The 27,694-nt window shown below is 37.3% G+C and overlaps 6 protein-coding genes across 8 annotated transcripts; 3 read left to right on the top strand and 3 right to left on the bottom strand.

Annotated features, from left to right (window-relative positions):
• Positions 1 to 2,521: 2,521 nt before the first annotated feature.
• On the bottom strand, positions 2,522 to 5,876 carry LOC9329648 (glycine--tRNA ligase, mitochondrial 1). The gene is made up of 9 exons (XM_021013037.1): positions 5,235 to 5,876; positions 4,718 to 5,100; positions 4,512 to 4,629; positions 4,210 to 4,404; positions 3,902 to 4,126; positions 3,714 to 3,773; positions 3,561 to 3,641; positions 3,067 to 3,472; positions 2,522 to 2,976 (listed from the first exon to the last, which is right to left on the bottom strand). The coding sequence occupies exons 1-9, from the start codon at positions 5,724 to 5,726 to the stop codon at positions 2,744 to 2,746; spliced, it is 2,193 nt and encodes a 730-aa protein (XP_020868696.1). The 5' UTR covers positions 5,727 to 5,876; the 3' UTR covers positions 2,522 to 2,743.
• A 491-nt stretch (positions 5,877 to 6,367) lies between these two features.
• On the top strand, positions 6,368 to 10,992 carry LOC9329649 (protein REDUCED WALL ACETYLATION 4). Of its 2 annotated transcripts, none has more exons than XM_021013038.1 (15): positions 6,368 to 6,696; positions 7,195 to 7,292; positions 7,404 to 7,541; positions 7,629 to 7,685; positions 7,761 to 7,833; positions 8,020 to 8,178; positions 8,341 to 8,490; positions 9,295 to 9,550; positions 9,698 to 9,813; positions 9,902 to 9,988; positions 10,070 to 10,158; positions 10,263 to 10,325; positions 10,408 to 10,464; positions 10,552 to 10,648; positions 10,726 to 10,992. In XM_021013038.1, exons 1-15 carry the CDS (start codon positions 6,649 to 6,651, stop codon positions 10,879 to 10,881), a joined length of 1,644 nt encoding a protein of 547 aa, XP_020868697.1. In that variant the 5' UTR covers positions 6,368 to 6,648; the 3' UTR covers positions 10,882 to 10,992. The 2 variants fall into 2 exon arrangements, with proteins under 2 accessions (XP_020868697.1, XP_020868698.1); XM_021013039.1 differs by having other exon boundaries at positions 6,370 to 6,696; positions 7,195 to 7,286.
• A 349-nt stretch (positions 10,993 to 11,341) lies between these two features.
• Positions 11,342 to 15,478, top strand: LOC9326899 (carbamoyl-phosphate synthase large chain, chloroplastic). The gene is made up of 3 exons (XM_002890791.2): positions 11,342 to 12,848; positions 12,977 to 13,669; positions 13,751 to 15,478. The coding sequence occupies exons 1-3, from the start codon at positions 11,514 to 11,516 to the stop codon at positions 15,272 to 15,274; spliced, it is 3,552 nt and encodes a 1,183-aa protein (XP_002890837.1). The 5' UTR covers positions 11,342 to 11,513; the 3' UTR covers positions 15,275 to 15,478.
• A 100-nt stretch (positions 15,479 to 15,578) lies between these two features.
• LOC9326900 (chlorophyll a-b binding protein 2, chloroplastic) lies at positions 15,579 to 16,798 on the bottom strand. Its single transcript, XM_002893542.2, has one exon. The coding sequence runs from the start codon at positions 16,551 to 16,553 to the stop codon at positions 15,750 to 15,752; it is 804 nt and encodes a 267-aa protein (XP_002893588.2). The 5' UTR covers positions 16,554 to 16,798; the 3' UTR covers positions 15,579 to 15,749.
• Positions 16,799 to 18,494: 1,696 nt separating this feature from the next.
• On the top strand, positions 18,495 to 19,629 carry LOC9329650 (chlorophyll a-b binding protein 1, chloroplastic). Its single transcript, XM_002890792.2, has one exon. It carries the CDS (start codon positions 18,691 to 18,693, stop codon positions 19,492 to 19,494), a length of 804 nt encoding a protein of 267 aa, XP_002890838.2. The 5' UTR covers positions 18,495 to 18,690; the 3' UTR covers positions 19,495 to 19,629.
• A 94-nt stretch (positions 19,630 to 19,723) lies between these two features.
• On the bottom strand, positions 19,724 to 27,491 carry LOC9326901 (DNA-directed RNA polymerase I subunit 2). 2 transcript variants are annotated; one of them, XM_021013041.1, is made up of 28 exons: positions 27,221 to 27,491; positions 26,914 to 27,140; positions 26,738 to 26,823; positions 26,518 to 26,637; positions 26,320 to 26,396; positions 26,006 to 26,069; positions 25,793 to 25,863; positions 25,601 to 25,678; positions 25,471 to 25,516; positions 25,118 to 25,298; positions 24,990 to 25,042; positions 24,634 to 24,707; positions 24,431 to 24,548; positions 24,147 to 24,234; positions 23,838 to 23,953; positions 23,592 to 23,719; positions 23,413 to 23,492; positions 22,756 to 22,997; positions 22,516 to 22,671; positions 22,268 to 22,432; positions 22,119 to 22,193; positions 21,898 to 22,001; positions 21,734 to 21,809; positions 21,381 to 21,509; positions 21,133 to 21,273; positions 20,847 to 21,059; positions 20,447 to 20,701; positions 19,724 to 20,336 (listed from the first exon to the last, which is right to left on the bottom strand). In XM_021013041.1, exons 2-28 carry the CDS (start codon positions 27,092 to 27,094, stop codon positions 19,908 to 19,910), a joined length of 3,546 nt encoding a protein of 1,181 aa, XP_020868700.1. In that variant the 5' UTR covers positions 27,095 to 27,140; positions 27,221 to 27,491; the 3' UTR covers positions 19,724 to 19,907. The 2 variants fall into 2 exon arrangements, with proteins under 2 accessions (XP_020868700.1, XP_020868699.1); XM_021013040.1 differs by having other exon boundaries at positions 26,914 to 27,491.
• Between the last annotated feature and the right edge of the window lie 203 nt (positions 27,492 to 27,694).

Raw genomic sequence — 27,694 nt, forward strand, 5'->3', positions numbered from 1 at the left:
TTGCTATTCAATTTAAGATTTATCAAAACTTTATCAAATTTTGATGTTATTTATTTATGTATTTGTAAATAGTAATCTAAAAGCTTCATAAATTTGGAGTTATTTGAGACCATGATTTTATAAATTTGAAGCTCTAAAAGCTATAAATTTCATAACTTAAGTCGAAACCAGTAGCTTTTATACTACATAAAAATTGAAGTCATAAGCTTCTAAAAATGTCCACTAAAAAAAAAAAAAAAAAAAAAAAAAAAAACTGTCCACAAAATTTTAAAGGGGCTTTTGCAAAAATGCCCATTTTTCAATGCCACTTTTCAAAAATGCCCCTTCTTTAAAACCTTATAAAAAATGCTCTTAAAAATATAAGATTTACCTAAATATGTATGTAACATTATTAAAACATACACAAACTACATTTTTATGTATCTAAAATCTTATAAATACTTTATAAATACCTTATAAATGCATTTTAAATACCTTTAAAAACCTTTAAAATATCTTGTAAAACCTTTGAAAAACCTTAAAAATCCTTAAAAATAACTTGTAAAACCTTTAAAAACACCTTATAAAACCTTATAAATACTTGGATCGAGTCTTCAAGTAGTAGTTACAATTCATAAGTACCTTATAAACCTAATAAAACTTTATAAAAATTTCAGATTTAAAAAGGGGCATTTTTTAAAAGGGGCACACCAAAAGGGGCATTTTTAACAATTTTCCAATTTTAAAAGACTAATCACGATTAGCCATCTTGGTAATTAGCAATTTTAGATTCCAATAATTTTCTATATTAAGATACTTATAAAAAGAAAAAAAAGAAAATATATATATATATATATATGAAACAAAATAAATGTAAACTTAAAAAAAAACATATGGGTAGACAAAAAATGTAAACTTTTGTTATTAGAATATATAAAATAATATCAATAGAAAATTAAGATACTTATAAAAAAGTTATAAGAAAAAAACAATCTATGGAAACGAGAAAAATATAAACTTAAAAAAAATATATGCAATAAAGAAAAATGTAAAATTTTTGTGATTAGAATATATAAAATAATATCATTATTAGTCTCACCAAATTTGCCAATATCCTTTCTTAAGCACAATTAGGGGTCGACATTTTAGTTTGATGTCGAGTTAAATTTGATTCGGTTATTTCGATTTTAATAAAACATCAAGTCTCTAATCAAACTCATTTTGGTTCATTTTAATTCGGTTTGGATTAATTTTGTTTGGCTTGATTCGGTCTGTTATTTAAAATAAATTATTTATAAAATTGAAAGAATGGCAAGAAATGGAAGCAAGAAAAATAGAAATTATATAATTGGGATAAATAACTAAAAAATTTGAATAGAATAATCAATCAAGAGGTATGTGAAAAAAAAAAGGTATACAATATATACATGTAACATGTGTAAGTTTATTCATTTGTTTCTTTTCATATAAATGTTGATTGATAATTTTTCATGTTTCAAGTTTGATGTTCGGATATTAGATCATTTTAATCATTAAAATTTTTAAGTCTTTTTTATATACTTGAGTAAAATATGACACATCATATTTGTAATATTTTTTATACCAACTTTGATCCTATAAGCTTTACTTTTATCAAAAAAAAAATTTTAACCAACATAAATGATACTAAAAATATAAATAAAACAACATATATGCTATAAAGAATTCAAAAAATGAAACATTATTGTTATTAATTGATTACTAAGCCCAAAAATATAATGAAACAATCAATAAAAGTAAACCCCCGCGTAGCGGGGGTTATAACCTAGTTACATCTTAAAAATATTCATTTGTATTAATTAGTTCTATTTAGTTATAGAAATAACAATAACAAAATCATAAATATTATTAATCTTAATTTTAATAGCAATAATTATTAATGCAATCTATTTTAAAAAGAATAAAAATGAAAGAGTTATACTTTATCACAATTAAGCAAATATGAGATATGTTATGGTGGAAAATAATGAAGATATGAAGTCTATATTTAAGGGAAGAAAATAATAATTAGACATGATTTCATCAAAATACCAAAATGTTAACCAAAAAAAAAGTTAACTTTTAAAATCTCAGTTTTTCTTTAATGTATGATTATTGCGTTACTCTATATTTTCCTTATTAATGTATTTTTTAGGATTTTCACACATTAAAAGTTGATTATAAATGTATTATTTTTTGTGATTTACAATTTTCTATAAAACTAAACCAATAGTATTCAATAATCTTTCTTGAAGTTTAATATTCATCAATAACAAAAAAAAAATTCTTAGAAAATACAATAATAAGGAACAGATAGAGTATATATTATACAATAATATTAGTTTGTATTAACTTTAATTAAATCAACAGATGTTGCTGTTGCTGTTGGATAGTTGTGGCAACATGGCCCTTAAGGTCATAAATTGTACCTCCATCGAAACTAAAACCTGAAATAATCAATACATGCAAGATGGCGCTACCAAATGCAAACACAAACAATTCAGACCATAACTGGGTCGACTGATTTGTGAACAAATTTAATAAGTACACAGTTCAAAATAGCAGTAGAGAGGACGAAATTTATAACAAATAGTTTATACCCACTTCTGTTTGCCAGATCTGGTATCGACCTTTTAAGAGACACTTTTAGAAACATAACATTAAAAAATGAGCAAGATTCAACAAACGATTTTACAGCAAAAATATTTTTTAAACTGGTTTTTCATTTTAAAAAACAAGGAGCTAGCTACTCGTCTGCAGCAGCAGAAGAGTGGTGAGGAAAGCTTGCCCAGACGTCTTGCCACGTCATTTTCCCCTCTGAGACTGAACTCACAACGGAAGCTGCCTCCTTCAAGCTGACTCGGACTTGATCTTTGCTGTCTCTTTCCCTGATTGTGACTGATGCATCTGAGTCCACGGTTATTGCAAATGGCACTCCAAGCTCATCGGTTCTTGCATATCTCTTCCCTATCGATGTACCTGTTCACACACAAACACAACAAATCTTTACTTGGTTTGCTCCATTTCAACATTTCAAAAAACTTCAATTCTCAAGTTGTTTTTACATACCAGTGATGTCAATCTTATGGGAGATACCGACAGAAGCGAGTTCCTTGGAAATAACTTTGGCTGCTTCCTCGAATTGTTGGTTCTGAACAAGCGGGAAAACCGTGCACTTGATGGGAGCTACAAGAGGAGGGAAACGGAACAAGTTCAACTGTTCATCCCCGGCTTTGCTCGGCCTAGTGCTGAAACAATGCTCATACAGACAATATATGATCCGACCAATCCCAAACGATGGTTCAATCACTGATGGAGTGAAAACCCGCTGGTGCTCTTTCTTCTTCTCCTTTGATATAGACACCATGTTCTTCTTGATGCTCACGGTTTTATTTAGGGTACACACGTAAAACTCCACTTCCCCTTTGGATTCCAGGCTTGCTTTCATCTCCATAGCTTCTTCTTCATTCATCGCCTAACAAACCATTACACGAAGCATGATATTTATTCTAAACCAGTACCATGAAAAAAAGAAGCTATTCAGTAAAACAATAGAGTTCAACCTCCAAAGATTCAACCACATTCTTTTGATTTCCCTTGAATGCAAGACCCAGTTCTTTCTTCACAGGAGTTATCACAAGTTTCTGAAATAAAAGATGACCATATTAAGGACAAGTTATGAAGACAGAGATTAACGAATTTGTTCATTAAAATACCTCTACTTCTTTAGGTTCTGCAAATTTCTCTTCAGCCACTAGAGGAACGCCACTTTTGTCCTGTCGTGCAACAGTTGATCCACAATATACTTTAGTTAATTTAAATAGGAATACTAACGGGTTTTGATCATTAATTATCTTGCTGTCAAACAAAATGATGAAAATAGAAGTAATGGTGAGGTTCTTACAGAGTGAGCACGTAAGTCGTATGCAGACCTATCTGCAATCCCAACACATTCAATCCACCCATATGAACTCTCAATTTCAGCATCCCAACAATCTGCTGCATAGTGGGCCATTTCATTTGCTAGATGCTGACGGAAGCGCAGCCGTTCCTTGTCTATGCCAAGACGAGTAAGGAAAAGATACACTCTCCCAATGAAGTATCCTAGAGTTTCATTGTTCACAGTACCCTACACGAATAGGTTTTCAGTTGCAGGCATCAATAAGGTTCGTGTGTGCGAGTGCTTAGGTGAATATGATTAAAAATACTAACCTTGGAAACAGCTTCACCGAGGCAAAGCTTTTTTGCAGATTGGCCAGACATTTGTTCTTCCCTTGGGAACATAAGGAATTCCAATTTTGCTACATCAGAGAACTTAGGATGTGACTTATTCTCAGGATCAACGAAATGCTCAATTTCTGCTAGTGTGAATTCACGAACTCTAAGAAGCCCTTGTCGAGGAGATATCTGCGAGTAATATGCTACTTATTAAAACCCAGACATAATAGAGAAAAGAGTTTCTTAAAGAGATTGATATGAATAAATCCCATATATTAAGCAAAGCAATACATTACCTCATTTCTAAAGGCTTGACCAATTTGAGCCGCGGCAAAAGGAAGTTTCTTCCCATTGTAATAGTACAAATCCTTAAAGTTCACAAAAATGCCTTGAGCAGTTTCAGGACGCATGTAACTGAAACACCAAAAAAAGGAGTACTTTGATAAAAAAAACTCAGGAAAGAAAGTAACTCAGAAACGATTATAACATGATAGACACTCACCCAGGAATCAAACCAGATGGGCCAATGGATGTTTGAAACATCAAGTTAAAGGGGTAAGGATCAGAAAGTGGATTCTTCGTGTCTGGAGCAGTGATCCCGTACTCCTTTATCTTGGCACCTAGCTGTTCAGGAGAAAAATCTTCCATAACAGCAAGAACATCCTTCAATTCAGCAGCTTTCTCAGCAGAGATGGTAAGATCTTTCTCCAGCTTCTCAGTGCAATAATCCTTGAGCAAGTGATCCGCACGGTAACATGTTCCAGTTTTCTCATCCTTAACCATAAGATCAGTGAACTTATCAACATGCCCAGATGCCTTGAGAACAACCTCTGGTGTTACACATGGACAATCAACTTCTAGCATGTTCTCCTCAAGAATGAAATGCTGCAAACAGAAGCAAATCATTCCCGTATAAGAACAAGCCACAATTTCTACTCAAATCAATCACGTATAGTAACAAAGCTAATTCAATTTCTACATTCTAAACCCTACAGAGAAAGGTGAATGGTGTTCCTTACTTGACGCCAGAAGCTCAGGACATTGGATTTAATAGCACAGCCAGGAGGACCATAATCAAAAAGTCCAGCGACGCCACTGTAGATCTTAAACGAAGGGATATAGAACAAACGCCGCTCCAGAGTGTTGACTACAGCTTTTCGAAAAGCCTCACGGTTAAGCGAACCATTACCGGAGCTACTGATAATAGATTGAAGCTCCTTCTCGACAGCGGATTTCTCGAGCTTCAATCTGTTGAGTTGCTCAATGGCGGCATCGATCTCTGGTTTAGCTGCACGGGAAGCCTTGAGAGCTCGGACGGCGTTACCCTGAGCTTCGACGGAGGAGGATTTCTCGGAAAGAGATTGACGGAGAGATTGTTCGGCGTCCATTGGAATCTGGATCGGAGCGATGGAGATTGGGTTGCGAAGGATTGTGGTGGTTTGGAATTGACGAAGATTGAAGATTTGTTGTTGTTGTCTGCGAGGAAAGACCGAGGTAGAGAAGATGCGCATTCGACCAAGTGTTTGTTTCCACTTTCTACTAGTGGCCACTTAGGGTTTAAGATAATGTGGAAACCTTTGGGCCCAGAGAGTGGGTTTGGTTGACGAAATGAAACCCAATCAAAGACATTAAATGTCATCAACCATCTACACGTTTGACATTTCAATTTTGACCAAAAAATGCTATCAACAAATAAATTATATTTTCAAAGGTAGATGCTAAATGTTCCAAATGCTTCATTAACACCAAACAAATGTATGAACATTGATGTTTAGTACCAACTTATCCCTCACCTACCAGAAAGGTCCACTACATTTGTGTATCTATAGGCAAATCTACTCTATTGTTTTTGTTTCCTTTTTAGATACATAGGCATATTTTGTTAAGTTTTACACCAAACCGAAATGCATTTCTTTTCTAAGTAATCAATCCTTAATTCTCTAGAATCAAATTTCTGTTAAGAAAAAAAAAATTTCTATTAAGATCTCTCGACTAGAATGATTGAATATGCATATGTGGCTAATCATTATGAAGGAAATATGTTTAACGTTCCTGGTGCAATGATGAGAGCTGTAAATTGCTTATAACCACAGTCAGATTAACTATATAGTAATTGCTTAATTAGGAGTGGTAAGTAAGTAATTAATAATTTAACAGAGAGAGAGAGAGACAGAGGAGAGGCCATCGCCAAACCAACAACTTACAACCGTACGAGTGAATTTGATGAAAACGACGTCGCGTCCGCCATTTTCTTCTTCCTTGAAGCAATAGCTTCTTCAATCTTCACTAATCACTTCAGATCTCTTCTTCTCTGTTGCCACTGTCCCAATTATTCTCTCTTCATGCCCCGCTGCTGTATTCGTAGGTCGAATCTAATTGCAATTGTAGTGTGTAATTGCAGTATCTAGTATTTGAAGCTCTGGGTATTCCTTTATGGATCCAGTAGATATGGTGGTTTCACAGCCAATTACCCCTGGTCAGGTACAGTACTGCATAATCTTCGGTGTTCCACCTTCGATTCGTTTCTTAACATTGAGATTTTGATTGAATCGGCTTGTAGCTTTATGTGATTTAGGACTCTCTCTATCTTTCTCCTTTAGATGAATGTTGTTGATTCATTCTTTAGTTTTATCCATATGTAGCATGCTTGCTTGCTGGATTTAGATCAAAGTTGGCTGTTTTAAATAGACTGATAGATTAGATTATGCCATCTGCTGGAACAAATGATCTATATAGTGTAATTTATTTACAAACATTGAGTCAAGTGTCTTCAATTACTAATAACTTACTAAGCTTTTACCTCAGCCGCTCTGTATTTTCTTCAGCTTGAAGCAACTTACGTTTTCTTTTGGTGTCGAAGATTTGGATTGTATCTTGCAGTTGAATTTCTTGCGGAGATTTACATTTTTCTATTGGGCTGAAAGAACATAACTTTCGTTCTTCTTAGTCGTTCCTCTTTTGTTTTTCTTTCTGTTGCAGGTTTCGTTTCTGCTTGGAGTTATCCCTCTTATGATAGCATGGCTATACTCGGAATTTCTTGAGTATAGGAGGTCTTCTTTACACGCTAAAGTGTATGTGTATGGCTGATGAATCTAATTGAGTCTCATTTATTGAAGTCTTGCTTATGTGTGTTTTTAACTTTTTTGTAACTTACTGTTTTTGTGGTTTCACTTTATCTACATTTGCAGTCATTCAGATAAGAATTTGGTTGAACTGGAAATGGTGACGAACAAAGAGGATGAAGGAACAGTTTTAATGGAAGGAGGTCTTCCAAGATCTGTCTCTTCAAAGTTTTATAGCTCATCAATCAAAACAAACTTGCTTAGGTTGTTATAGCCTCTTTTTTTTCCTTCTTAAGGTGGAGTGTTTTCTAGTCACTATACTTTCTTAATTTGCATTGTGTTTACTTGTAGGTTTCTGACTTTGGAAGACTCTTTCTTGCTTGAAAATCGAGCAACCTTGAGAGCAATGTAAGTTCCTTAGTTTTCAGCAATATTGGATTCTTACTAATTAGGCTCCATAGTGACCATTTACTTCTATTGTAGGGCGGAGTTTGGAGCAATTCTTTTATATTTTTATATTTGTGATCGAACTAGCTTGCTCGGGCAGTCTAAAAAGGTGCCTCCATCATACTTCTTTGACGAATTTCCTTTTCGGTTTCAGTGGCTTGTTGTTAAATTTATATATACTTGTGCAATATAGGTTAGAACCAAAGTTCTTTCTGGTGTAGAAAGCTAATATCAGTGTTAGCAAAAATGTTTTGCAATTGACCATCCGTCTTTTTGATGTGGATTCCATTGGCAGAATTACAACCGAGACCTTTTCCTCTTTCTCTACTGTCTTCTCATCATAGTGTCAGCTATGACGTCCTTGAAGAAACACTCTGACAAGTCACCAATAACGGGAAAGTCCATTCTGTATCTCAATCGTCACCAGACTGAAGAATGGAAGGGGTGGATGCAGGTACTGTGTTCAAACTTTATTTAGTAGTTTTCATTTTCTTAATCATTTTTACCCCTTACTTCCTTGCATTCACTCAGTTGTTCCATATCTAAATCGTAGTGTCTTTTCTTTTCCATTCACCAAGATGTCTTAACTGATTTCCATGCCTCTGGGCCTTCGCAGGTTCTATTTCTGATGTATCATTACTTTGCTGCGGTTGAGTTTTACAATGCAATCAGGGTCTTCATCGCTGGCTATGTGTGGATGACCGGTTTTGGGAACTTCTCTTATTACTATATCCGAAAGGATTTCTCCCTTGCACGATTCACTCAGGTCAGATTAACTGTTTTACTACATCACCATACTTTGTTCAGTTTACCATGTGATATGCTTTTAGAAAGCATACAATAGAACCTCTATAAATTAATACTCGATAAATTAATAAACACGATAAATTAATAAATTTGGCCGGTCCCGAGTCGGGCCAGTGTAAAAATTAACCAAATTCGATAAGATAATAAGATAATAAGTTTTTTAAAATCCCTATGTAAAAATATAGTCCCAATAATATCATAAATTAATAATCAGGTAAATTTGTACATATATATATATATATATATATAAATAATAGTTTTAGTGTTTTTCATAAAAAATAGCCAAAAGTTTTTGTAAGTCTTCAAATTTTGAATATGCTTAATTTTTTTTAATAGTCGTATAAGTTTTTAAAATACAACAACGGATGTCACTATTTGTGAATTTTAATTAATGTATATCATTTGTATATATGAACTCTATAATCATTGTTATTCATTGTCAAAATAAATTATTTTTTCTTCGAAATATTAAGTGTTTAAGGCTAAAACTATAAAATTTATAACATTCAAAACATAAATTTTATTTAGATCACATTGTTTTACCTCGTATTTTAAAAATAAAAATTCACAATTGAAACAAAACTCTCTATAAATTAATAAATTTTAATTTACGCTATAAATTAATACTTATTAATTTATAGATAAATTAATATCACTATAAATTAATAAAATATCATGGTCCCAACATTATTAATTTATAGAGGTTTTACTGTATATGTCTTTCAAAGCTCAAGAATTTCATGAAAGCTTTTACTTTATCCAGATGATGTGGCGGCTTAACTTTTTTGTGGCGTTTTGTTGCATTATTCTCAACAATGACTATATGCTGTACTACATTTGTCCAATGCACACTCTATTCACTCTGATGGTCTATGGAGCCCTTGGTATTTACAGTCAGTATAACGAAATAGCATCAGTGATGGCTCTGAAGATTGCTTCATGCTTTCTCGTGGTTATCTTTTTGTGGGAGATTCCTGGAGTTTTTGAGATCTTCTGGAGTCCTCTGGCATTCTTACTGGGTCAGTAACAAAATTCTTTCATTTTCCATACCGCTTTTGTCATGTGGCTGATCTTTAGTTCTGTCTTGTACTAAAATATTTTGGATGGCATGCTTGAATGTAAATTGGGTAATTAACATTGATATTCTGTCTTTAAAACAAATACAGGATACACAGATCCAGCTAAACCAGACCTTCCACGTCTACACGAATGGCATTTCAGATCTGGACTCGATCGCTACATATGGATCATTGGCATGATATATGCATATTTTCATCCCACTGTAATTCTAGAACCATGGTGCTTTCATTTTTTTCCATATCTCCCTCTCGAAAGACGCAACTAAATATATTGGTGAATGGTGATCTCAGGTAGAGAGATGGATGGAGAAATTGGAGGAGTGTGATGCTAAAAGAAGGATGTCAATCAAGACAAGCATAATAGCAATTTCTTCATTCGTGAGTTGTTGTTGGCTTCTTTTTGGGCTTCTGGTTTATATATATTCTTCTCAACGATTAGTCTGATGGACGTGTCGTCAGGTTGGTTACCTTTGGTATGAATACATCTACAAGCTGGACAAGGTTACATACAACAAATATCATCCTTACACATCTTGGATTCCAATAACGTCAGTACCAACCTCTCTCTCTCTCTCTCTCCCTCTCTCTCAATCAATCTTGAGATAATACCCTTTCTGGATTTATGACCTTTGGCTTTATATCTGGAACACAGTGTCTACATCTGTCTGCGAAATTGCACACAACAGCTACGAAGTTTCTCCCTAACACTCTTTGCGTAAGATTCTCAATCTCTTATTCTTTTTTGTTACCTTCTTGTTCACAGTGAACAGATCTTTTTGACCATGATCTCACTCTAGGTGGCTCGGCAAGATAACTCTCGAGACCTACATTTCACAGTTTCACATCTGGTTAAGGTTAGTGGGATCTACAGATACACGAGGAGGCTTGAAGGTTTACATATGTTATTACTTATTAAAACGAAACTTCACAATGTGGTGCAGATCGAGTGTGCCAAATGGGCAGCCAAAATTGCTATTATCAATCATCCCAGAATACCCAATGCTCAACTTCATGCTCACCACAGCCATCTATGTCTTGGTAAAAAAACATCGGTAAAACCATTCTATGCTTTTACTGTTTATTACTTCTTACACTTCTTTTCCTTCATCATTCAGGTATCTGTTCGACTTTTCGAGCTAACCAATACATTAAAATCAGTTTTCATACCCACGAAAGATGACAAACGGCTACTCCACAACGTCATTGCTATGGCTGTGATATCATTTTGTTTATATTTTATCGGTCTTATTCTTCTCTTGATCCCACATTAACTTTGTACTAGTCCCTGATCCTTCTTGTCCATTATCATCTTCTTCACAAACCTGAGAAACACAAAGTCAAAGTTAGTTGCACAGAGAAAAAGCCCTTACTACTAAATCAAACACATAGTACTTGCAGTTTAAGGAGACGTTACCAGATGTGACTGTTATAAGTAGCATCTGTTTAATCAGCTGCAACGTCAACATAAGAGTTGATTTGAGTGAGCAAAGTAGTAACTGCGACCGCATTGACTACAAATAAATGCGGTAATTAATTTTAAATTTCGTTGACTTTTTTACTTGACACACTTTTAAAACCGAGTTGGACAAAATTTTATAAATAACGAAATGAATATTCTTGACAAAAAAAATACTAATGATTTCTCTTTGCAAATTTTTGCACAGTTAATTACTATCATTTTATTTGTTTTATGTCATTTATCATATTTTCCCAATAATATTAATTATTTTGTTGTTGTTGAAAAACATAATGAATACAGTAAGATTGAAAAGGACAAAAGAAATAAACCGGAATAATCCAAATTCCGAGAAACCCTAAAACCCTCTCTCTCGTCTCTCACTCTCTTCTGCAGCAGTCTCCAGTTACAGAGCCGACAGACAAAACTTAGAAGAAGAAGCAAAATATGAGTAACCATTGCTTAGAACTCTCTTCCAATTGTTCCTCCATTTTCGCTTCTTCCAAATCCAATCCTCGTTTCTCTCCTTCTTCCACTTTCTTCTCTCGCTCTGCCATCAATTACAGAGCTAAATCAAAGCTAGCCTCTTCTTCCTCCTCTTTCTCCTCGTTCCTCCCATGTCTCAATCGGAAAAGCTCCCTCACACGAGCTCTCAAACCCGTCTCAGAGCTCGCAGACACCACTACCAAGCCTTATTCTCGGGAGATAGTCGGCAAAAGAACCGATCTGAAGAAGATTATGATTCTCGGTGCTGGTCCGATTGTGATTGGACAAGCTTGTGAGTTTGATTACTCTGGAACTCAAGCTTGTAAAGCTTTAAGAGAAGAGGGTTATGAGGTTATCCTGATCAATTCGAATCCGGCTACTATCATGACTGACCCAGAAACTGCTAATCGGACTTATATTGCTCCGATGACTCCTGAGCTTGTCGAGCAGGTTATTGAGAAAGAGAGGCCTGATGCTTTGTTACCTACCATGGGTGGTCAAACCGCATTGAACCTCGCCGTTGCTCTTGCTGAGAGTGGTGCTCTGGAGAAATACGGTGTTGAATTGATTGGTGCTAAGCTTGGTGCGATTAAGAAAGCTGAAGATCGTGAGTTGTTCAAGGAGGCGATGAAGAACATTGGTCTAAAGACTCCACCTTCAGGGATTGGGAACACTCTTGATGAGTGTTTCGACATTGCTGAGAGAATTGGTGAGTTCCCTTTGATTATCCGTCCTGCGTTTACTTTAGGTGGTACTGGTGGTGGAATTGCGTATAACAAAGAGGAGTTTGAGTCTATTTGTAAAGCGGGTTTGGCTGCGAGTGTGACAAGTCAAGTTCTTGTGGAGAAATCCTTGTTGGGTTGGAAAGAGTATGAGCTTGAGGTGATGAGAGACTTAGCTGACAATGTTGTCATTATCTGTTCAATTGAGAATATTGATCCTATGGGTGTGCACACTGGTGATTCCATCACTGTGGCACCTGCTCAGACTCTAACTGATAGAGAGTATCAACGGCTTAGGGATTATTCCATTGCGATTATACGGGAGATTGGTGTTGAGTGTGGTGGATCTAACGTGCAGTTTGCTGTAAACCCGGTTGATGGTGAAGTTATGATCATAGAGATGAACCCTAGGGTCTCGAGATCTTCTGCTCTTGCTTCCAAGGCTACAGGGTTTCCCATTGCTAAAATGGCTGCCAAGTTGTCTGTTGGGTATACCTTGGATCAGATTCCTAATGATATCACCAGGAAAACACCGGCTAGCTTTGAGCCCTCCATCGATTATGTGGTGACTAAGGTTTGTCATTTTTTTTGTTGCGAATTGAGATGCTCTTGACTTTGAAGATTTACACACATATATCCACCTGAGGATATATAAACTCGATGCATATTTCGCTTATGTATGTCTATTTCTTTATCATGCAGATTCCTAGATTTGCATTTGAAAAGTTTCCAGGATCTCAGCCCTTGCTAACGACCCAGATGAAATCTGTCGGGGAGTCTATGGCTCTCGGTCGTACATTCCAAGAATCTTTCCAGAAAGCTCTGAGGTCTCTGGAGTGTGGATTCTCGGGTTGGGGTTGTGCAAAAATTAAAGAGCTAGATTGGGACTGGGATCAGCTGAAATACAGCCTTAGAGTCCCAAATCCAGACAGGATCCATGCGATATATGCTGCCATGAAAAAGGGTATGAAAATTGATGAAATCTACGAGTTGAGCATGGTAGACAAGTGGTTTCTAACCCAGCTTAAGGAGCTCGTGGACGTGGAACAGTATCTTATGTCCGGACCCTTGTCAGAGATTACAAAAGAAGACCTGTACGAAGTCAAAAAGCGGGGATTTAGTGACAAGCAAATCTCTTTTGCTACTAAGACAACCGAGGAAGAAGTCCGTACCAAGCGGATTTCTCTAGGAGTTGTTCCATCTTACAAGAGAGTGGATACATGTGCTGCAGAGTTCGAAGCACATACACCATACATGTACTCTTCATATGATTTTGAATGTGAATCAGCACCAAACAGCAAGAAGAAGGTTTTGATTTTGGGTGGAGGCCCAAACCGTATTGGTCAAGGGATTGAATTTGATTACTGTTGTTGCCACACATCTTTCGCCTTGCAGGTCTGTCCCTAGACAACCTAAGCATTGTTTTTCAACTTGTTACGCTAAACTTACTTATCTACTATTTAAATTTATGTGCAGGATGCTGGATATGAGACCATAATGTTGAACTCAAATCCTGAAACAGTATCCACAGATTATGATACAAGCGATAGGCTGTACTTTGAACCTCTCACAATCGAGGATGTTCTCAATGTTATCGACCTTGAGAAACCTGATGGCATAATAGTGCAATTTGGTGGTCAAACTCCTCTGAAACTTGCTCTCCCGATCAAACATTATTTGGATAAGCACATGCCCATGAGCTTGAGCGGAGCGGGACCTGTTCGCATCTGGGGTACATCACCTGACTCCATTGACGCTGCTGAAGACAGAGAGAGGTTCAATGCAATTCTCGACGAGCTGAAAATTGAGCAGCCCAAGGGAGGCATTGCAAAGAGCGAAGCTGATGCATTAGCCATAGCAAAGGAGGTAGGCTACCCAGTTGTGGTAAGACCTTCTTACGTTTTAGGTGGACGAGCAATGGAGATCGTTTATGATGACAGTAGACTAATAACCTATTTGGAAAATGCGGTAGAAGTTGACCCAGAGAGACCTGTTTTGGTAGATAAATATCTCTCTGACGCCATTGAGATCGACGTTGATACCCTTACTGATTCCTATGGAAATGTGGTGATTGGTGGAATAATGGAGCATATCGAACAAGCCGGTGTGCATTCTGGTGACTCAGCATGTATGCTTCCAACACAAACCATCCCATCTTCTTGTTTGCAAACTATCCGGCAATGGACCACTAAGCTGGCGAAGAAGCTAAATGTATGTGGGCTGATGAACTGCCAGTACGCAATCACAACATCTGGGGATGTTTTCTTGCTTGAAGCCAATCCCCGAGCTTCCCGTACTGTCCCTTTTGTCTCAAAAGCCATTGGGCACCCTCTTGCCAAGTATGCAGCGCTGGTCATGTCGGGCAAATCTCTCAAAGATCTTAACTTTGAAAAAGAAGTCATCCCTAAACATGTCTCTGTCAAAGAAGCTGTTTTCCCGTTTGAGAAGTTCCAAGGATGCGATGTGATACTCGGGCCAGAGATGAGAAGCACAGGAGAAGTGATGAGCATCAGTTCGGAATTCTCAAGCGCGTTTGCAATGGCTCAGATCGCTGCAGGTCAAAAACTACCGTTAACCGGCACAGTCTTCCTCAGCTTAAACGATATGACAAAAACTCACCTGGAGAAAATCGCGGTGTCTTTCCTCGAGCTCGGATTCAAAATCGTTGCCACCTCGGGAACAGCTCATTTCCTGGAACTGAAAGGCATTCCTGTAGAGAGAGTGCTAAAGCTGCACGAAGGAAGACCACATGCTGCTGATATGGTGGCTAATGGCCAGATCCATTTGATGTTGATCACAAGCTCGGGCGATGCTCTTGATCAGAAAGATGGGAGACAGCTTAGACAAATGGCTCTAGCCTACAAGGTCCCTGTTATAACCACTGTGGCTGGGGCATTGGCCACTGCTGAGGGAATCAAGAGCTTGAAGTCAAGTGCCATTAAAATGACCGCTCTTCAGGACTTCTTTGAGGTAAAGAATGTATCTTCTTTGCTCGTCTGAGATAGTTTTTTTTTTTTATGTGTTTGATCGTCTGTGTGGAACTTTTTTACGATTTCGATAAAATTTTAACGGATTTTGTTTCCCATAAGCACTTCTATGAATAATCTTCGAAAAATGCAGCAAACTTGTGACTTATCAGTCGTCGTTGTTCCTGTAATTCAGATATATACAGGTCTTTGATTGTATCCATTGGCTTAAACTCGAGTTATGTTCTATAAAATTGCTCAATTGTAGAAATAGCCTCTTCATTCAGTGAACCCAAGAACATAAATCCAATTCATTTTTAGTTTAAACGAGACAAGTATGAGAGAAAAAATGAGTTATTTGATTAATGACAAATCATACAAAGTCTTGCAAATTTACATTGAAAGTCTCAAACCATCCATCACAAACACAAACCTGCTCTTTCTCCTCCTGTCTCTCACTCGAATTCAAAAGATTGAAAAAAGCAAATTACAAACTGATAAAACTTGGCTCACTTTCCGGGAACAAAGTTGGTGGCGAAGGCCCATGCGTTGTTGGTAACTGGATCGGCCAAATGGTCAGCAAGGTTCTCTATCGGTCCCTTACCAGTGACAATGGCTTGAACGAAGAATCCAAACATAGAGAACATAGCCAATCTTCCGTTCTTGAGCTCCTTCACCTTCAACTCAGCGAAGGCCTCTGGGTCGGTAGCCAAACCCAATGGGTCGAAGCTACCACCGGGGTAAAGCAAGTCCTCGGCCTCTCCCAATGGCCCATTTCCTGCGACTCTGTAGCCTTCAACGGCTCCCATCAAGATAACTTGAGTGGCCCAAATCGCCAAGATGCTCTGAGCGTGGACTAAGCTAGGGTTTCCCAAGTAATCGAGCCCTCCATCGCTGAAGATCTGTGAACCGGCCTTGAACCAAACGGCCTCTCCGAACTTGACTCCGTTCCTGGCCAAAAGCTCAGGGAAAACGCAGCCTAGGGCTCCGAGCATGGCCCACCTGCTGTGGATAACTTCTAGCTCACGGTTCCTTGCGAATGTCTCGGGGTCGGCTGAGAGTCCGGCGGTGTCCCATCCGTAGTCTCCGGGGAACTCTCCGGTAAGGTAGCTCGGTGGCTCGCCAGAGAATGGGCCCAAGTACTTGACACGGTCAGATCCGTACCATGGGCTGCCTGATGGACCCTTTGGCTTGGCAACAGTCTTCCTCATTGTCACACGGCCGCTTCCAAGGACTTCTGATGCCGCGGGGGAAAGGTTCACAGCCTTTCCGGCGAAGGCAGGGGAGGAGAGAGCCATTGTTGAGGCGGCCATTGAAACTTTTTTGTGTTTTTTTTTTTTTGGTGACTAACTTGTGAGTGAGAGTGATTAAAACTGGTTAGGTAGGTTTGGATTATATAGGGATATTGTAACGTTTGTTATCTGTGAAGTAATCTTTATCTCTTCATTCATTGGGTTTTTAGATTTTGGTTTTAACGCTTAGTAGTCTTACGTGGCAGTCTCTAGTCCACCAGCATTTGTTTTGATTTTTTCATTGCAGCCAAATCATTTTGTGACCACAAGTTATGCGAGCCATTGAATACTTTAACGGTAACACCCTCGTGATTCTTTTCATGAAAACTTAAATTTGTGCGAATTTAGCTCCTGACAAGAATGATATTTGTGATTTTTGCTACAACCATATAGCTAAAACTTAAAGTAACATTTTGAAAATATAGATATTTATGATGAGATGATCGAAAAATTAATATAAAGTAACATTATAAGAAGCTAGCATTTACCCACACAAGAATACCAAAATTGTCAATAGTAGGTTCATCATCACTACCAGAAGAATTGTTTCCCTTGTCACTTTAATTTATCCAATAACCAAAGAAATCTCATGAATTATATTATATCATCATAAAACTCTGAAGTCTTACTTTTTATAGAAACGCAAAGAAACACTGTTTAAACTTATCGACCATTTTTCAAAACATGAAAGAAGTATCATATGGCATGTTCACTATCATTCGTTTTGGAGAACATCAACATGTAGCTACATTATCTTTATATATATATATAGAGTTATCATGATTCGAGTTATCTTTGACGTTGTAAGCTTCAACAACTTTATGAACTAACTCATCAAACTTATTTATCCCTTTTTTTCAAATTCAACAACATTAATCTACTCCACAATCACTTTTATAGAAAACGCTTTAAGCTATCATTACATGTCTAATTATACGGTTCTACTCAGCCCTAGAACAGTTGTTTATTCCACCATGGCCACTAAGTTTTTCTACGAAGCACAACTTTTCTTTCACTTAATCACTTAATAACCTCACACATACGCTTTAGAGCACACTCTAAACTTTGAGCTAAAAGCTGTTAACACTAATACACTATGATTGTTCATCTGTTCTCTTCCTCTCAGCCAATTCAGTACCTCACACCGACCGCAGCATGCGCTCCAAACAATTTTGATCCATTATTAGGGAAGTTTTCCCATCTATTCCACATTTGGTAAGCACATTCCTAATTACTTCTGGATCAAATTTCCGGTTGAAATGGGTTTGGGTGAATAATCTGGTTCAATTATATGGTTTTGGGTCTATCTACGGTTCAGATGGATTTGGAACTGGCTTATTAATTGTGGCCTTTGTTGAAGCCGTTGGTACAGAGTTAGGGAAAAGCCGACTTGTGTCTATGAGTCTATGACCATGACTCGTGATTATGGAACTGTCTTATGACCATGACCATCAGGTCCATCACCATGATCTGGTGGATTCCAATGTTGTCGTCGTGAGTCTCCTGATATAATACATTAATGTTGTTATATAAAGCTGCCAATAAAAAAATACATTTCATTGATTATTGTTTTCTTCTTGTGATAAATATTTTGGTCAATAAAGGTGCTTAGGAGGTAATAATTTCATGTTTTTGAGGTAAAGTTTAATTCATTCCCCTACGTAATTTTATAGTTTTATCTACTTTGTTATTATATTCTATTTCTAGCCAAGTGTTATTATTATTTATAAAATTTAAAAAAAAAACTTTATAAGAAAAAGGTTCAATAAAAAAATATTATACAATTATCCAATTTTTGTTTTGTTTTTACATTGATGCTCTCAGGATTTCAAAAGGATAGAGAGATCTATTCTTATACGTGTCACGTCATGAGTGGGTGTTTCACCAATCCCTGAAACGCACCAAGATATCTAAAACACAAATCAACTGCGAATCTGCAAAGTGCTAGCTATTAACCACGTAAGCAAACGAAAAATCTAAACCCCAAAAAATATTTGTGAGTAGCCAATAGAAACCTCAGAGATTGATATTTCAAGATAAGACATTATTTAGATTTTTATATTATATATACCCAAAATCCCATCAATGCCAAACCACCCATTTCTTGGCTTACAACAACAACTCTTAAACGTTTTACTTTGTGCTACACTCAACCTCAATGGCCGCCTCAACAATGGCTCTCTCCTCCCCTGCCTTCGCCGGAAAGGCCGTCAAGCTTTCCCCCGCGGCATCAGAAGTCCTTGGAAGCGGCCGTGTGACAATGAGGAAGACCACTGCCAAGCCTAAGGGCCCATCAGGCAGCCCATGGTACGGATCTGACCGTGTCAAGTACTTGGGCCCATTCTCTGGCGAGCCACCGAGCTACCTTACCGGAGAGTTCCCCGGAGACTACGGATGGGACACCGCCGGACTCTCAGCCGACCCCGAGACATTCGCAAGGAACCGTGAGCTAGAAGTTATCCACAGCAGGTGGGCCATGCTCGGAGCCCTAGGCTGCGTTTTCCCTGAGCTTTTGGCCAGGAACGGAGTCAAGTTCGGAGAGGCCGTTTGGTTCAAGGCCGGCTCTCAGATCTTCAGCGATGGAGGGCTCGATTACTTGGGAAACCCTAGCTTGGTCCACGCTCAGAGCATCTTGGCGATTTGGGCCACTCAAGTTATCTTGATGGGAGCCGTTGAAGGCTACAGAGTCGCAGGAAATGGGCCATTGGGAGAGGCCGAGGACTTGCTTTACCCCGGTGGTAGCTTCGACCCATTGGGTTTGGCTACCGACCCAGAGGCCTTCGCTGAGTTGAAGGTGAAGGAGCTCAAGAACGGAAGATTGGCTATGTTCTCTATGTTTGGATTCTTCGTTCAAGCCATTGTCACTGGTAAGGGACCGATAGAGAACCTTGCTGACCATTTGGCCGATCCAGTTACCAACAACGCATGGGCCTTCGCCACCAACTTTGTTCCCGGAAAGTGAGCCAAGTTTTTATCTGTATTTTGCTTCAGTCTTTGCTTCGTGTGAGTGAGAGGAGAAAGAGAGGTTGTTTAGATGTAAAATTTGCAAGACTTTGTGTAATTTTTCATTAATCAAATAACTCGTTTTTCTCTCAAACTTCGTAATTACTAAATTGAATTAGATCTATGTTCTTCGAATCACTCAATAGCAGAGTTTATTATCACAACTTACATGTCACTAAGCAAGTTAATGGTATTGGAAAATCAAAAATCCATTGGTTATATCCGTACAAATCATACACATTTGTTTAAGACAATTCACTTAGACCAAAAAATAGATAACGTTTTCCACTAGAAAATATACTTGCTAGCGAAGCAAAACGAAAACTGATAAATAATATATTCTTCTACACACTAGTACATTGTGAGATCTGATTATTTTTCTTCATCCGCTACTCCTCTATCGCTTAGCTGAAGAGTCATCTTAATATTCATTGAAGCCAACTCTGCAGCTAAGTACCTGAATACATAGGGCATTGCAACTGTTTCCATGCCTTTACTTGTCCCGCAAGAATGGCAAGTTACCTTCTTTGGAGTTCTACCAGGAGGTAACTTTCCATTAACTTTAATCAGCTTCTTCTGTTGAACATTCACAACCGAAGATGTGAGCAAGCTTCCACATAGAGAACACACATCTGCAATGTGGTGATCTGAAGAAGTATGAAGCCTGTCGTGTAATAGATAGGAAGCTCCATGAGCAAGCAGTGAGTCTCGTTCCATTTCACCAAATCGAATCCCTCCACCTCGTTTCCTTCCCTTTATTGGCTGATGAGTTAGCTGATCCACTTGACCCGTAGATCTAACCTGCAAGCCAGAATATTATGATTCAAATGTAGCACGAAGATGAGACAAGTGCAAGTTGGAGACCTTATGTCAGGACGGTAAAAGAGATGAAGCCGGAAGGGTTGAAAAACCTGGAATTTGTCTGAGACCATATGACGCAGTCTTTGGTAGTAAACAGGCCCCATAAATATCTCACACTTCAGCTCTACTCCTAAAGACCCACTATACAATGTCTCGGTCCCATAGTAGTTGAATCCTTTTTCCTTTAACATGGAACCAAGATCATCAACAAGCAAACTGGACTTGCTCTCCTTTTCTCCGTTTGTTTTTTTTACTGCATCGCGAAACGGCGTTGCATCTACAAACTTTCCATGCAAACTACCTCCCTGTAAAAGCCGAGGATATAAGCATTACATATACTTTACTTACCAGCAAAATAAAAATATGAAGTTGGTTAAACGATACGCAAAAAGAAAATGCACAGCATCAGCGTCAATGGAACCTAAGAATCAGAAAAATTTCTAAGGATACCTTAGCAGCAATAGATTCCAAAAGCATAGCAATTGTCATTCTTGATGGGAAAGCATGCGGGTTAATGATGAGATCTGGACGCATTCCAGTAACTCCATTAAATGGCATTTCAATATCAGGCCACAATTGCGAACAAACTCCCTTTTGCCCATGTCTACTGCTGAACTTGTCACCGATTATGGGGTTTCTAGCATGCCGAAATCGAATATTCGCCTGCCAAGAAACTCAAAAAATTAGATTTTAAGCAAATTGGAATCTGTCTGAGATAGTTGGAGTTAAACCTCACCTTTTGAGGATGTTTCTTGCTTTTCATGTCAACAGAGACAAAGTCAACTATGACAGGGTCGGTACCTTTTCCCTTCATGAGCCTTTGCTTGCCAGTTACCTCATCATAGATACGACAATACGGCTCATCTGGATATATTTTCTGCGTTAGACCCAACAAATTAGTGAGTTTCTATGGAAGTTGACAAGGAAACGAAAATTAAATATTTAACCTACAGTAAATAGAGAGGATAGAAAGCAGTTATTTACCTGTCCAACATATGGTAACCCATCAGCGTCGATACGAGAATGATCTGATTTGTCAGTAGTACTCCTCCTAAAACTTTTATGACCACTATCATATCGGCTATTCTGATCTGAAAGATCAATATTTTCTGTCTGGACGATCATATAAGGACAAGGGTTAGGAAATTCAAAAAAAAAAAATAATAATTCGGTGATTTGTATGATGATACTAGATCTCTCGCCGCAACTACAAGACTATTCGCTGGGGTTAATAAAGGAACAAGTGCAGGGGAAATATGACCAGGGTTATGTTAAAGCACCATATACAGCTAATCTTCAGGACTCTTAATCAAAAAATGAGAAACGGGAACTCAAACCTGGTATATTTGGCCATGGCACATTCCCCGCTCCACAGATGATTTGTTCAAAATCATCGCGTCTTCCATATCAAATCTGTGAGACAGGTAGGTGGAAAAAAGGGATAAGAGAAAGGAAAAAGCTTATCATTGACAAGCTCTTGTATGCAAAAGCAGTTTCTTACCCTGTATGTGCGAGGACAGCAACTATTGCATTAGTCCCTGTAGGATTCTCATCAATACTGTAAGTGGTGTATGTTTTTGTACGGACCACAGGGGATTGAGGAGTCTGTAACATACAAAGAGAATTAACAAGACATGGGACCAAAAGAGACAAAAAGATCAACAGAAAAGTGTACCATGTACTTTCAGCTTTCTAAGAGTAAGATAGGAAATTAGAATTGACCTGCAGGTGGTAAATCTTCTGGTCGGCACGAAATTGGAGTGCTTGAGTAGAGTATGCCATGGTTTGCTTCGCCATCTGTATAACGGAAAATTTTAACAACTTCCAGCAGCATAATCATATAAAACTTGCATCAAATTTTCTAGTAATACCTGACACTGATACATGTTACGCGGACTTTGGTTATGATCTGACCAAGGTGTAAGATTAGCAACCACACTTATCATCCCAGTTGGATGAATTTCCTCATGAGTTGCTGGGGAAGAGTTATTCCTTCCTCCATTTCCTCCATCAGGACAGCTTATTTCCATAAAAACCTGGTTTGGTAGAAATTTATTTTTTAATTTGATTGTATACGAGGAAAGGTGGATATGAAGATCATATTCTTAGGATTTGCTACCTGCTCGAATGGTCCAATCAGTTCAATATTTTCAGAAGGTATAGATATATTTTTAACCGGCCTAATGAATCTTGCGGGACATGATGCCAAATACAATCCAGGGTAAGATCCACCCATGCTTATAGGTACATATCCCACTTCGAGGTCTTCAGGAATCTGTAGAGAAGCATTCACATATATATTAATCTTCTACTAAAATAGTTTGCCATCAACAAATGTTAACAAGTAAATATGCCTTACCACTGAAGGAGCCTCCACTTTCAGTCTCCGCAAATAAGAGACAACCTTCGTGACTAGGTTAGAAGATAGCGTGCCTACAACTTGACCATCTAAAAGAACATGAATGACTTTTGGTGGTCCAGCTCGTACTAGCTTTGGCAATGAAGATACCATACCCGCCCCAGTAAGAACTTCAACAACTGACTTTCTTATTTTCAGAAAATCTCTGATGTTTCCTTTGGAATCGAACTGAGAAGTAATTCCTGAAAACACCATGACCAATCAGAACACAATAAGCAGAGTTATCACTGAAAAAAAGTGACATCTTTTATGGTATGACAAAAGTGACAATCCTATTGTGGTACAAAACGACCAGATCTAAAAATGTATGCATATTAATTGCATCCACAAAAAAAAACTATTAGACATTCGGGGACATATAGAAACGAAATGAAAACATGATCTAATATAACTATATAGTTAAACTCCAGTCTAAAATAATTTACCTTGAGAAATATAACACACTCTTAACAAAACATGATTAGAGCTTAAATAAACTATGTAAACTTCAACTTGGTCAAACCAAATGTCAAGTTAACAGAATAATGTTGCTGAATTTAAGATGTCGTACTGAATACCAAAAAATTATGTGTGAAGATGAGAGCTAGAGAAACTCACGGCTAGTACAAGTCATATGATTAAGTAATCCACAAGGTGTTCCATCAGGAGTGTGAACAGGGCAAAGAAAACCCCAAGATCTACAAGATAACAATAAAACAGGAAAAATGTGAAGACTGCTATTTTGGGACCGCATCATCACATCTAGTGTTTGATAGATAAAATGTGAAAGAACCTACTCAGGAAGCAGCTTCCTCACAGTTGTTGTACGAAGCCCAGCAAAAGAAGCACCTCGATGAACCGCCCGGAAAAATGAAAGGAAACGGAGAAAGTTCAATCTCTCAGCCTGAACAGTGTAACCTGCTCTCTGATAAAAGAATTGAAAAAATATGTCAGTACTGTTCTATCAAACTACATCATACTTAATGGATTTTAGCTACATAAGATTAAAGCTTCCCAAGCAAGCGACCAACTCAAGTGCTTACCTGCTGTAAATCCAAACCAGACTGTGTTTTCAACGCTCCTGTCTTCAACAATGTTTCAATTGACGTGCCGATACTCCTGGGAGGATTTTTGTTAATAAGCTTCTTGACATCAGCAACTGCATTCAATTAAGGGATCATCACCGAGAACATGATATTGACTTCACAAAATATTTGTGGAAGAGAACAAGCAAATATCATGCAGAAAATATATGTGGATATACAAAAAAATGAGTTTCATATAGTTTCAACTTTTAAGGAATGCAGAAGATAAGAACATTGAACAGTGAAAACAAAATCAAAAGGACTTACGGCTTTCAAAGGAAAATTTCGAGCTCGTGTTAAGCAACTCATCTTTAAGAAGACTTTTGCACTTCCGCAGCCAATCTTCAAGTTTTTCCTAGATAAACAATGCATGTGACGTCAATTAACTCCTTTTGATGAAGGAAAACCTTTGTCTAGTAAACACAACAATTCATGGTTATGCAAAATAGAATCGTAGACTTTTAGAAACATTGATAATGACAAAATCACATGCTCTTATATAATGAGCCTCGACATATATGTTTCTATCATATGGGAAAATAATGGTATACCTTGAGGTAAATAGTTATAACGTGACCTGGGACTAAAATTTCCTGATTTTGCAAAGAATCCGGATTGTCAGGTAAAGAAGTCTGATCCACCAGAGAATATAGCTTCTGAATTATGAAGCTGCGTAGCCAAAAAAAATATTGACCACAATCACCCTAAAAAAACTCAACGTGATAGTCATCAAGAGGCAAAAGTAAAACATTACATGAGCAAATTGAACTTGTCGTGATCATTGTCAAGGTGAACAAATAAATAATCCCTGAGCACAGCTTCAGCAACCTAAATATATAAGAATGAAGAGGAACAAAATTAATTAGAAAGTACTTACTGTCATCAGTTGTAGAAAATAGAAATTGTTTACAAAATCAGAACCAATCAGAATTTTCAAGAAGCTAATAGCCCAAAGCAAATCTCGAAGAAGTGAGTTATTTTTATTCAGAAAGGTTGCTAGTATGTAATTGACAAAAAATGCAAAGAAATTTTTTTGCAAACACAACTAGTGATCACCACTTGTAGTAATGAAACCAAATAAGGAGGTTAAGAATGATCAAGTAAACTTACCATAGGATGGCTTTCTTTTTCTAACCCATCAAGAACAGGTTGAAAATGCTGTCCTGTTGGTTTTACAAGTAAAAATTTAGCTTCTTAGTTTTGAGAGCATGTACATAAACACTGAGACAGGTAATCACCTAAGTGCTTCCGGCACTGTTCACGGGTAAAAAGACCCAAATCTCGAACTTCATCTAGAATAATTTTGGCTCTCTCACGAATAAGTTGGGTTCCAATAGCTCCATCGCCTCTTCCGTAATGCTCACTGTAGCAACAGTTCAGGCTTTCGTATATTTCCTCATCGCAGGTGTTCGTGAGAGCCTAGGAACATATGAGGACAGATAGGAAAAATGGAGAATTGAATGAGAATTGAAAAAAAAAAAAAAAAAAATTGACTAACAGAAAAGTTCTGTTCTCTCAAAACATTTCGCCTTAAATAAATTTCTGTTCTCATGATACAGAAGACAGATTCAAGGAGTCACTAAGACCATACCTTGAGAACAAGGCCGACAGGAAGCAAATATTCCCTTCCCACTATCCTGTGTCCATTAGAAATAAAGTTAACTTGTATCTCAAATCATAGGTAATGTCATCCACATTCCACACATCAAGTTAACACTTACCAAAATCCAACTCTGGCACTTCCATTGCGAAGATAATACAGTTTTACAGTGACAGATGACTGGTCGTCCCTAACACACCTAAGAATTAAGAAAAGAGAACCGCATGAAGAATTCTTTAAGATATATTGCTACTTTAGGTGAAGATTGGCATTACTATATGCAACAGATAAGGAAGAAATAAACTTCAAGTACCTAGTGACAACTGCCTTTTCAGTGTATCCTTCCTTACGATCACGGAATGAATTCCGAATCATACTTGTTGGCTATTATAAGAGATTCTTAGTCAGTTAAATTATGAGAGATATATGATACAAGGAATTTCATGGGAATATACTATACCCATAAACTTTATAAGCAAAACACTATACTCATAAACTTAGTCAGTTAAAAGCCGAGGTAGCTTACATGGTTCCGCTTTGGTGCAATAACACATCGGAACACTCTCTCGATCCCATTCAAAATAAAGTACCTATTTCAAGGAAAGCTAAAATTATTATCATGATTGACTGATGGAAGGAAAGATATATCAAGAACAACATGAATGCATAGGCAAAAGGGATGTTCCTAATCCCACACTAGTTTCCTTTGCTATAAATATAGATGACATGCTTTACAGAAATACAGTTTAGAAAAGAAAATCCACGTATACTAAATCACATATTAACCACAAGCCTCGCAGTGGCTGTATCCTAAGGCATAAGAGGTGGAAGAACATTTACCCTCCCATTTCAGAAGTTGACTCTTTACACTTTAACAGTTTCCGGCAATCAGCACCCCTTAAGCTACAAAGCTTTGACTGCAATAAAGTACGGTTATCAATTTCCGTTAGCTCATAAATAAAGACTAGTAATCATAAGTAAAGTAAAGAAGTGAAAATTGTGTACTTAAGAGCAAAATGAAATAAACAGATCACCAACCATGAGCATAATAGGAAATTGCCCAAAATCAAATCTATCTCTCACAACGACTCCATCATTATACTTAAAGCAAACATCAGCCATAAACGTTCCTGTGTAGGAAATCTTCGCTTGCCTACACTGTTATTCAAGAAGCCAAAACAAAAGGTATCAACACCACCAAAACATATAACCTTTAATAACTCAGAAACATGTTCAAAACCAAAAATACAAACTTCACCTCAAAGGGAAGCAAAGGCTCTTTCCTTGATGTTGATCTAAAACTCTCTTTCTGAGGAGCGAATACTACAGGATTTTCTAACCAAAGTATCATACTTGTCAAGGAATTCAGACACAACACAAAAATTAAGCACGAACACTAGTATAAACAAACAGTATATAACAAAAAAAGGATATTGCTCAATTCGTTCTCGGTGTTTGGATCGTAGACAGAAACGGGTTTGATTCGATTGAACATAACATCGAGTCCTTTCTGTGTCATGTAATCGAAAGACTCTATATGATGAGTGACGAGATTGTGAAGCTCCTTCAAGTCTTCCATCGTTGGAACCGTCGAGTCTTTCGCGTTGACAACCATGATTAGGGTTTGCTCTAGAACAGGGCCGGTTCTGAGGTTGCGGAAGCTGAAATTAGGGTTTCGGTGTCACGAGGATCAGCTCAATAGAAGGAAAACTTTAGAGTTAAATCTTCGAAGAAAGCTTGCCTGAGCAAATTGATGGAGAGGCGGAGACAGAAGGCGGCGCGAGAAAAAAACGGAAAGGGTTTTAGGAGTTTGGGTTTAACTGGTATCAATAACTTTCAAGTTTATTACAGATATATCCCTCATCTTTTAAAATGTTATAATTTGAACCCTAACATTTTTCTTTTAATAAAATTTTCGAGCGAGATTGGTTACGGATTACCATTTTTTGGTGAATTGAATTCTATTGAACCTTAACTCTTTGGCGAATTTAGGACTTTGATTTTTCTAAGCTCATCACAACAACGTTAATCAAGTTCGAAAAGATCAAATTTTGTGAAAGAAACTCGGGATCTTTTACAAAATAGTACTTCACAATTTTAACCAATAACTTTTAATACAGAGCAAAAATTGTTTGCTAGTTAAGTGAAACTTTCTTTTGTTGATGATATATTAGTGACGCGTTTGTTTGTTTTGCAAGATATAAGTTTAAAAGTA

The sequence above is a fragment of the Arabidopsis lyrata genome, assembly GCF_000004255.2.
Source record: "Arabidopsis lyrata subsp. lyrata unplaced genomic scaffold ARALYscaffold_1, whole genome shotgun sequence".
Taxonomy (NCBI): domain Eukaryota; kingdom Viridiplantae; phylum Streptophyta; class Magnoliopsida; order Brassicales; family Brassicaceae; genus Arabidopsis; species Arabidopsis lyrata.

Bases quoted from the DNA above. Each gene is read 5' to 3' on its own strand.
- LOC9329648 (XM_021013037.1), bottom strand. From the start codon at position 5,726: ATGCGCATCTTCTCTACCTCGGTCTTTCCTCGCAGACAACAACAACAA. The intron at 4,405-4,511 runs GTAATGTATTGC...TATTACTCGCAG, and splicing joins GTCAAGCCTTTAGAAATGAG to ATATCTCCTCGACAAGGGCT. The intron at 3,774-3,901 runs GTAAGAACCTCA...GTTGCACGACAG, and splicing joins ACGACTTACGTGCTCACTCT to GACAAAAGTGGCGTTCCTCT.
- LOC9329649 (XM_021013038.1), top strand. From the start codon at position 6,649: ATGGATCCAGTAGATATGGTGGTTTCACAGCCAATTACCCCTGGTCAG. The intron at 9,814-9,901 runs GTAATTCTAGAA...TGGTGATCTCAG, and splicing joins ATGCATATTTTCATCCCACT to GTAGAGAGATGGATGGAGAA. The intron at 10,326-10,407 runs GTAAGATTCTCA...ATCTCACTCTAG, and splicing joins TTCTCCCTAACACTCTTTGC to GTGGCTCGGCAAGATAACTC.
- LOC9326899 (XM_002890791.2), top strand. From the start codon at position 11,514: ATGAGTAACCATTGCTTAGAACTCTCTTCCAATTGTTCCTCCATTTTC. The intron at 12,849-12,976 runs GTTTGTCATTTT...TTTATCATGCAG, and splicing joins TCGATTATGTGGTGACTAAG to ATTCCTAGATTTGCATTTGA. The intron at 13,670-13,750 runs GTCTGTCCCTAG...ATTTATGTGCAG, and splicing joins ACACATCTTTCGCCTTGCAG to GATGCTGGATATGAGACCAT.
- LOC9326900 (XM_002893542.2), bottom strand. From the start codon at position 16,553: ATGGCCGCCTCAACAATGGCTCTCTCCTCCCCTGCCTTCGCCGGAAAG.
- LOC9329650 (XM_002890792.2), top strand. From the start codon at position 18,691: ATGGCCGCCTCAACAATGGCTCTCTCCTCCCCTGCCTTCGCCGGAAAG.
- LOC9326901 (XM_021013041.1), bottom strand. From the start codon at position 27,094: ATGGTTGTCAACGCGAAAGACTCGACGGTTCCAACGATGGAAGACTTG. The intron at 26,824-26,913 runs ATATCCTTTTTT...CAAGTATGATAC, and splicing joins CACCGAGAACGAATTGAGCA to TTTGGTTAGAAAATCCTGTA. The intron at 24,549-24,633 runs GTAATGTTTTAC...TTGGCTACGCAG, and splicing joins GACAAGTTCAATTTGCTCAT to CTTCATAATTCAGAAGCTAT.